Below are 9422 nucleotides of genomic sequence, written 5' to 3' on the forward strand. Positions count from 1 at the left end.
GTTATTCTTTTTTTATTGTAATTTGCATTTGTTAAATAAAGTTGTTTATTAAAAAAAAACAAACTTCAGTTTTCCTCATGTATTAAAAAAAAGTAGCTCTGGAACATTTGAGAATTTGTGATGATAAGAAAACATGACCATACTTTAAAATAACATTCAACATTATTTTAATCGTATTCCAATATTTACTTAGAAAAACAAGTGCCATCAGCAGTAAACAAACATTATACACACAATATTGAGAAAAAGAGATGGAGGATAAGTGTGTTTCCATAATGACTGTTGTGTGGTCAAGTCAAACAACAATAACAAAGACACCTTTCAGCTTTTCTTCAGTCAAAACTCACCATGTCAAATGTGTATTTATTTACCCGTTCATATAACCACCCATGACTGACTGTATGCCTAACACTAGGTGTGTATGCAGAGCAGTATTAAGTGAACCGTGACTTGAAAAGTACAAAAGAGACATGCAGGTAAAAGTCACGCAGTATCACGCTTTCTCAAAGGGAAATAAATGTTTCTCTTTGCCTCTCCTCTCCCGCTTTGTCTTCGGTGCGCTGAAACCCCCCTCTTTCTCCTCCTCCACCACTTGCCTGTTTTGGGGCCAAGACATAGCCAATGTCTCTAATGCAGTTTTAGCTCTGGAATTTTCCTCGTCCCCGACACCCCCCTCATCTGATGAAAGCCCATCACATTTGTCTCCGTCGGCAGCAGAGGCAGCGAGGCTTCCGCCCTTCTTGCCATAACGCTGCTTTAGACGTTCTCTGATTAGAAGGCCCTTCACAAGCAGAGTCCAATTGGAGATCACCCTTTTTTCTCTTTTCTGAAAAATGAAAACCAAAAGGCCATTGACCCAAACAATGAACAACTTTTCAATGACACTCCCACAAGTGAACTCCCACACACCTCTTTCTCCTTCTGTTTTTGAAGCTCTTGTTCTTCCTCCCAGGCAGCTCTGAGGATCTCCTCGTGCTCTTCACACACAATGTAGCCATCAGTGCTGGAGCACAAATTGGAACCAAGTTAACAATAAATATACTATTCTCCTGTACTAATATTCAAGTCCAAGGGTGGTGTCATTAGGAACAAAAACGCTGCTGATAAACATTAGAAACAGGACAGTTGTTTTTAACACTTCACACTGAATAATGAGTGAATTTTTCCTTACACTAATATCCTGGCATGCCCAATTTAATGCACTTGGAATCCAGTTTTTTTTTTTACTTGAGCGTTCTTCTGCATTTAGTATTGTTGGATAGTAGCCTATAAAATGCTCATAGTAATAAAGGTGAGTTTTTTTCTGTAAATATACTGTAGTATCCATTTATTCATGTACATTTTGAAATGCACATATTGCAGTTGCTACATGCTGTGCACTGTTTCTCCTCAGTATTACTGCATAGAGTATTGTAATCACTAAACATGTAGCTAAACAGTGTTAAAACATAAAATCTGAAGGTGAATCAAACACAAAAAAATTGTCTACTCTTACACTGCATGCGAATATCCCCCATGAAAGTCAAAGCCAGTGACGGCGGGGGCGGCATCCATGTCCAACTTCTTGGCCACGCGGTGCAGGTTGGGCAGCCTGAGGTGGACGCAGCCCACCGGCAGCATACAGGTCTTAAACAAGTACACGTTGCCATAGTCGTTGCGTGGAACCTGAAGGCAACAAATGAGCAGTAAATGATATAACACTAAGTGAATAAATTAAACAATAATCAATTTTGGGTCATTTCAATGAATCTATTGAAAGATATTTTGCAGCACTTGGCTTTTCAACATTTCAAACCCGAATAGGTATCTTTTCCATTACAATGCAAAATAAAGTTACCTATTCAACTAGCATTGAATACCTTTCCATTCACAGCTATTGGAGGTTGATACGCCTCCGTCTGCCATTCTCCAAACAGAGCAAGGTCATTTTCATCCTTCTGCTCGGTCGTCATGCGAGCCTTACGGGAACGATTAGAGAAGCCCTTCACCATCTGACATGGACACAAAATGACGTCTGAAGTGAATTAACAATCCATGGTGGAACTAAATTAAGGATTATAAACCACCAGTCATGAAAACGAGGAAAGACCATCCAGCAACAAGACGGACTTTAATGCAGACTCAACTTTAGTGAGCTCTCAAGCTCAGTGTTTTACCATTTTAAACTCGGCAAAAAATCAAAGCCACTAATATATATATATATTTTTTTTCTGTTGAGCAATGCAAGTAAATTAAATGTGACATCTTTAATTACAAACATTAATTAAGATGATTGTCTATACATTTTTAAAAGTCAGATTCATTGTTACTTGTTTTATTATTTTATATTAATTATTTCTTGGAATTAATATGTTCCAGTTAAAGAGCATCTGAATCAATTATCCCAGAAACAGTAAAAAAAACAATAAAAAAAAGTAAAAACTTCTCACTTTGTAGGGTAGTTCTCCTATTTTGACAGTCTCTGCTTCTTTCAGCCACGTGTCTTTAGAGTGTAGAGTGCGCACACAATCTCTAGCAGAAAGGAACAAGATCATATTTTATTGCTGCATTTGAGCAAATTATATAAACAAAACAAAAAAACTGCATTGCACATTACTTAACCAACAAAAAAAACATTGATACAGTTCTTCAAGACTTCCTTGTAGTCGTCAACATTTTCACATTGCCACCATTAAAAAAGTATCTGGACTCTCACGTAGAGAGCCTGTGAATGGGAAAGACTATACGGTGATTATCTATGAAGAATGGGTAAAAGTTATGAGGGGCCGATAGGGATATACAGTAATTCAGGATTACCCTCCACTTTACATACTTCACACAACTAAAGCAGTCGTATACATTTCTGTCACTCATACACACGCCTGATACGCTCTTAAAACACACTACTGAAATGCTCTCATACAGACGACTGTGGTGAACTTTTATTTATTTGGAGATTTATTCTGTTTGTGTGTATGAGTGTTTGAGTAGAATGTATGAGAGTGTTTCAGTATTGCGTATAAGGGCAACAATGTGACAAGTGGACACTGTCCTGGAATTGTGAGGGGGAAAAAAAGAAGGAAAAAACAAAATGGAATTAAGCACTTGGAAATGCCTCTAAAATCCACCATAAGTAAACGCAGGGGAAAACAAGACAAAACAATTGATGCTACTTCGTAATGGTTAAGTTTAAAGAAGTTGAGACTCGTGTGTATGAGAGAGCGTGTCAAGTAGTGTTTTTGAGAGCATTTCAATTTAACTGACCTGGAGTACACCGGCTCTCCTCGGCAGTATCCGAGTATGGCGGCTGAGTCAGGATAGATGGCTTCATACTTGAGCAGGTGTCTCTTTAAAGCGTACAGCGGGTGGTTCTTGTACTCAGTGATGGAGATGGGCAAAGGCTTGTTTAGCAGCTTTTTCTGCATCTGAGTGGCCAATAAAATAAATCTTGAGCATTTATTGATTCAATTTAGTAATGCTTTTTTTTTTTGGTTCACCTCCTTATCCTCTTTAACGTCACGCTCATCTTCAGGTCTCAGAAACGGCTGCAGTGTCTCCTCCCACCACTCTTCCTCCACCCGCCTCTTCCTGGTCGACGTCAACCAGGTGGGGTCATACTTCCGGCCCAGGTCTTTCACAAAGCCGTCTCCGTCCACGCCCACCACGTACGTGACTGGCCGCGTTGCATTTTGTGAGCTGAGGTGAGGCGCGCCCACTCCGTGTTCCACATCCACACACACCCACGAGGAAGTTTTGTCCACAAATACCTCCAACCACTCGTCAGCTCCGACACCATTGTTCTTTTTCGTGCTCCGTCGCTTTGCTTTGCTACCTGCCAGTACTTTTTCTCCATCCTCGTGATTCTCCTCATCTTTCTCTCGACCGCTCGATTCCTTCTGGGTTGTATTGTTCCTGTCATTTTTATCTTTGCTGTTGCTTCTCTCTTTACCCTTTACTACCTTGACAGATTTGGTCCCAATCTCTGAATCTTCACTTCCCTCCTCACTGGACACTTGAAACTCTTCATCACTAAGTTCTTCCTCATTCTCACTGTTGCTTTCTTCCTTGTAGCTGACCTTAGAGGCGATGCTGCGCCGTTTGGAGTTCTTTGGTCTTGGGCCACCTGGCGATATGATCTTCTCGGCCCTCTCTTCTTCCTCTCCCTTTACAGATTTTCTCTTTGCTTTTTTTCCTCCCCTGCCTCCAGTACTCTTCGCTCCACCAGCTGGCCTCTTAGAGCCTGGAGAGATTTTCTGTTCAAGTGAGCTGGTCGTTGATGTTTCCAGGCTTTGGTTTGTCTTCGCTAGTGAGATAGAGGAGGTTGTGGCCCCTTTGCCCTGCAGACAAGACAGTGATTAACAAAATGATGAAACAATTGTGAATATATATCCCTCAGAAACACAATAACAGGCAAAGATGCAGAATGTCTAATGAATACTACCATGTGTAGAATCAAGTACAAATGACAATCTGATGTGACAGAGACATACTGGTAAGTATACATTTTACATTACTTGTAATCTGGATCAGACCAAGAAGAAAATTGATCTGACCATGCATAGAGATTTACTCCACTTGAAAAATACTAACCGGGGCCATTTATTTACTGAACTGCAAATACTGAAAAATAAGCCTTTATCTGTGCAAATGCATTAATTATTATAGTAATATTACTGTACCCTAATGAGACTAAGGGGTCTTGAAAATGGATGGATGCTTATACTGTACATGTATACAAAATGGAGATGTTACCTTGGCTGGTGGAGGTTTGAGAGGAATAGGCTGCAAAGAAAGTACCAACCGGCAAAAGAGCTGAAGAGACCTCAAGACCAGCATGAACAACTACAGATAACACAAAAAGAGCATGGCCACGTCAACAGCGTTTCAATCATTCTATTCTATAGGTGAACTACCGACATGAGTCATCTCCTGGTGGTTCTTTGCTGACAGGCTTGCTAGACGTTTCTCCAGCAGAGTGCGAGGGTTTGGACGCTCATCATGTGGAAGATTGGGATTGAGGGTAAACGTTGCTTGAAACCTAGAAGATGCAATGACATTTACACTTTGCTTGACACATGAAGACTGTTCACTCTGTTCCAATTTTGTTTTACACCCATTAAAGACAATATTAATTAGTTTGTCTTTTTTTGCCTACAAAGTACTCCCCAAAAAAACATTCCGGCAAATAGATGAATATATTCAATTTAATTAATGATTAGGGATGTAACAATAACCGCAATATCATGATATTGCAATATTAAAATTGCCACAATATCGTCTTCGTCATGGTACAATATTTAAAGCACCACATCTCCATCAAAAAATGTTACTTTTCACCTGCTTTCAGGCAAGCACAGCATTATGAATTAAATACTTTGATACTTTACGCTGCTGAGACAATAGTAACATATGCATTCTTTTTGCTTTACTTTGAATTTGAATATTGCTTTTTGTCTTTTTTCTTTTAAAAATGAATGAAATAAAATGGTTTGATTGATTGATTGTTAGTGTAATTATTGAGTGAATCACTGAGTGAGTGTCTTAACATTCACAATAGCTATACAGGTTTAATGACTATATAAAACATAAAAAACAAACAACAACAAAAAACCTGAAGTTTCATAGTAAATGAAATTGAGGATATGAATGTGAGTTACATAACTCAGGAGTATATTGTTCTCAACATGGCAGGCCTATAAAGCACTGGGGGAAACACTGTACAACTTTAGGGGTGTTTGACTTCAGAGGTTTTGCTAAATGCAGAATGAATGCTACTTAAGAAATGTTTCACAACCTTTATTGAACAAAGGCTGCATGGTCGAATCACTGATTTAAAGGGTGTGACAACTACATATAGTACTGTTAAAGTGTACAAACCATTTTAGCAGCCCGGAGAGGTAGTTCTGGTCTTTACGTTCTTTGACGACCGCACTAAAGTGAGCAGGCAGCATCGACAGCGTGATGGCCAGCAGGTCAGGTTCACTGCACAGGCGGTTGCGGAACATCGCACTGGCTAAGAGACACATGAGGTGCACCTGACAGAGCAAAAAAAAAAAAAAATCTCACAATAACTAACAAATGCAGCGTGGAAGGATGCAAACAACATCAGTGTATGCAAGAGTGTTCACCTTGTGTGTGTCGATCAGCAGGTCCTTCTTGTAACGGTTCATCATCCGTTTCAGGTACGTCTCAAACTCGGCCTTTTTCTTCTGTCTGGACAATCACAAATGATGATTACTAAGCATTATTAAACACATAATTTGTTTGTCAATAAGCAGATTAAAAAGATAAAATTACTTGACTTGTTATTGTAAAATATACTGTAGGTACTGTTTACGTGGTATTAATACAAGGTGTTTCAGAGGTTTGAAATATGAATATCTTAGCAACATGTCCGAGGCACACTAAATTAAATAGTCTTTATTTTTTCCGCATATAAAAAAAAAAGGCTTGGGCCACCGATGTCCCTCAATGAAGTGCAGATCTCTAACAAGACCAAGCTATCAACTAAAAAAAACTATTTACCCATTGTTTTATTAATGGTTCCATTTGTTTGTTCATTATCAGGCTACTTTGGAGTTCACAGAGAATTAGAACTAGAAGGGTGGTTCCATTATATTCCAGGGGTAGACTGTTTCCCATCCAGTTTCTCACTTAGCGAGGCTATAATCATTGATTTGTCCATTAACTGATCGTTAAAAATTTGGTGGACTGTGTGGGAGTATTGGTTAATTATACTGGTTAATAATAACTTGAGGCAAAATGGAGTGCACTACTGGACTGCAACCAGCACTCTTGGTTGAGGCTCAACTAGTTTTCAGGCTACAGAGAGAAAAACCTTGTCAGCATTGCTATTTGTTACAAAGAATTTCATGTTAGAATATTAGCAACTATGACCAATATTAACTACATCTATACTGTACTGATTGCATTGGCCATTGTTTTAAGTAACAGTTAAATAACAGTAATATTGTAAAATAAATAAAGATACGTTAATTTCTGCATTATAGAACTAAATGCAACTACAAGTTATGATAAAGTGTAACTTATCACCCTTTAAAACAATAGAACAGAATAGCATGAGAACAAAGTCTTTGTGAAGTGATATTGCCACCTACTGCCGTTTGATATGTATTGCTGCACACACAAGGAAGCTAGTTGTGACAGTAACTTCCTCTACATCACTTCTTTAAAAAAAATGATTTGTGATGCTCACTTACTTTTTCCTGACCTCTGGGGTCTCAATTTCTATCTCTACAGGCTGAGAGGGCAGGACTGGTTCTGGTGTTTCTGCTGGACTCAGAGGCTCAGCCAGTTCTCACAAAACACAAACCCATGTTAATTAAAAAAGAAATACTTGGACAATGTTATTCTTCTTTACTCACCTTCCACCTCCTCCCAGTCATCCTCCTCTTCGTCACTCTCCTCCTCCTCTTCTTCCTTTACATTGTCTGTCACTGGGGCTACTGAGCTCATCTTTTTATTGTTTTCATTATTGCTGTGTGTGATCTCCATCTTCACCGGGGATCGGAAGTGTTTACTGGTGATGATGCCAGCCGCATTCCCAACTCGGTGGCCTGAGGAGGGACGTGGTTTTGTGATCCTCCTGAGAATTTCCTCTTCTTTTTTTGCACTGTCATCACCTTAGAGACACCAGAAAACCACTTAGTTTAGTAATGATAGTCATTTATTTATTTTCCTAAACCTTTTCTGTTTTGTATGCTTGGGTCATACGTGATTGATCTGTATGTCTAGGTTTTTAAGTCGGAACAATATTAGACTCAATTTGTTGTATTTATAAGTGAGAAAGAAGGTTTACAAGGAGACAGCGTAAAGAGCACAGAGCAAAACAGTGAACAATAATAGTGTAGTATTAGGACAACTAGTCTATAACTCAGTGGTTGAGGTTGTAGCTGTATGTGGATGGATTGTAGCAAACAGAACAGGGAAAGGACAGGACAGGAGTAGTGTGTGGTGGGAGTGCGCTAAATGCCAAAACGATAAGAATTTGAGTATAAAATGTGAGATCAGTACAGGAAGTTAACATAATCGTAAGGGCTATGTATAGCAATTAAGGCCTATATAATACAATGAACGGTTAATTGTACTTTCTATGGCCATTATGTCTCCAAAACAGCACAATTAAATAACAAAATACATGTTCCGAAAACTGCAGTTGGGAGTTCTCATGCAGTTCTCCGTTGTTTGCTAAAGATTACCTGCATCCTTTCTCTTCGCCTTCTCTTTTGCTCTTCCACCCTTCGCCTTCAGGACCTGCTTCATCTTCTTTGTATCGACATCTGTCTTCTTACGTCCATTCCGCTTTGCCATAATCTGTTTACTTCGCTAAAATATGTATTGTGCGTTAGTTTTTTTAACACGTACGAAAGAACACAAGTCTCACAATTCCCCGTGTGAAGTTATACCTTAGCAGATGTCATAAAAAAAGAAGTTACCTAACATTCCAACCCCTCTTTGATAACACTAACGTGAGACTGTTCATGAAGAAGGCGGGCTGTGGCATCACGTCCGGTTACCTTCTTTTTCTTCTGGCCTCTGTGGAGGACTCGCAACCACTTTTGAGTACATATTGCCGTCTAGCGTAAAATCAAGCGAATTGCAGGCTATGGCAACAACTACTCACAGCCCAGCTAAAACGGAGTGAGTGACCTTTACTATTAGGTCTACACGTAGATCAGTGAATTTGAAAATATCAAAAGTGCGGGATTTCAAAAGTCACTCGTCTGTTGAAAAGCAAAGCAAAATAGAACAAAATACAAAATACAAAACAAAACTCTGAAACGGTTTTGTCATAATACATAAATAAATAAATATTTTTAAAAGGCCTTTATTGACTTCGCAGATATATTATTCGGTATATTTTGGACACTCAAAAAAATTGAGAAATACTCGTCAGGCGGAGATACTAATGATTATTATCTGCACTACTGTACTGTATTAGCATTACAGAGCAAAAATGCGGAGTTTATCCAGAGGGTGGCGACAGAGGATAAGCAAAGTTGTCACTCCAGACTCCAAATACCCATTTAAAACCAACAATGCTGTATAATATATATATATATATATATATATATATATATATATATATATATATATATATATATTTTTTTTTACTTACTGCACCTTAATATTCATGTTGTATGAAGTCTGAACATGTGGGTCGGTGTGATCCCATCCCTACGACAATAAAGACAACACTGTCAACGTAAAGCAAAAGTTTATTGTCCGGTTTGCATCAGAAAAAGAAACAAACAAACACTGCATTTGCACATTTTTGTCATGACTATTTTTCTAAATTTACTACAATGTGATGTACAAAGGAACATGTATACAATAAAAACACCCGGCTAAACACGAGTCATTTTTATGAACACTTTTTTTTTAACAAGGAATTTTATAGTGTTTTATTTGTCGACTGATTT

General features: G+C 38.6%; 1 protein-coding gene across 2 annotated transcripts; it reads right to left on the reverse strand.

The window, feature by feature from the left end:
- Positions 1 to 150: 150 nt before the first annotated feature.
- xpc (xeroderma pigmentosum, complementation group C) lies at positions 151 to 9142 on the reverse strand. Of its 2 annotated transcripts, XM_077544283.1 has the most exons (15): positions 9124 to 9142; positions 8199 to 8325; positions 7365 to 7622; positions 7200 to 7296; positions 6108 to 6192; positions 5857 to 6014; positions 4897 to 5017; positions 4732 to 4821; positions 3477 to 4316; positions 3244 to 3404; positions 2430 to 2511; positions 1860 to 1991; positions 1496 to 1665; positions 910 to 1003; positions 151 to 826 (listed from the first exon to the last, which is right to left on the reverse strand). In XM_077544283.1, exons 1-15 carry the CDS (start codon positions 9133 to 9135, stop codon positions 494 to 496), a joined length of 2760 nt encoding a protein of 919 aa, XP_077400409.1. In that variant the 5' UTR covers positions 9136 to 9142; the 3' UTR covers positions 151 to 493. The 2 variants fall into 2 exon arrangements, with proteins under 2 accessions (XP_077400409.1, XP_077400420.1); XM_077544294.1 differs by lacking the exons at positions 8199 to 8325; positions 9124 to 9142 and having other exon boundaries at positions 7200 to 7290; positions 7364 to 7538.
- Positions 9143 to 9422: the final 280 nt, after the last annotated feature.

This window comes from Vanacampus margaritifer, chromosome 1 (genome assembly GCF_051991255.1).
Source record: "Vanacampus margaritifer isolate UIUO_Vmar chromosome 1, RoL_Vmar_1.0, whole genome shotgun sequence".
In the NCBI taxonomy this organism is placed as follows: domain Eukaryota; kingdom Metazoa; phylum Chordata; class Actinopteri; order Syngnathiformes; family Syngnathidae; genus Vanacampus; species Vanacampus margaritifer.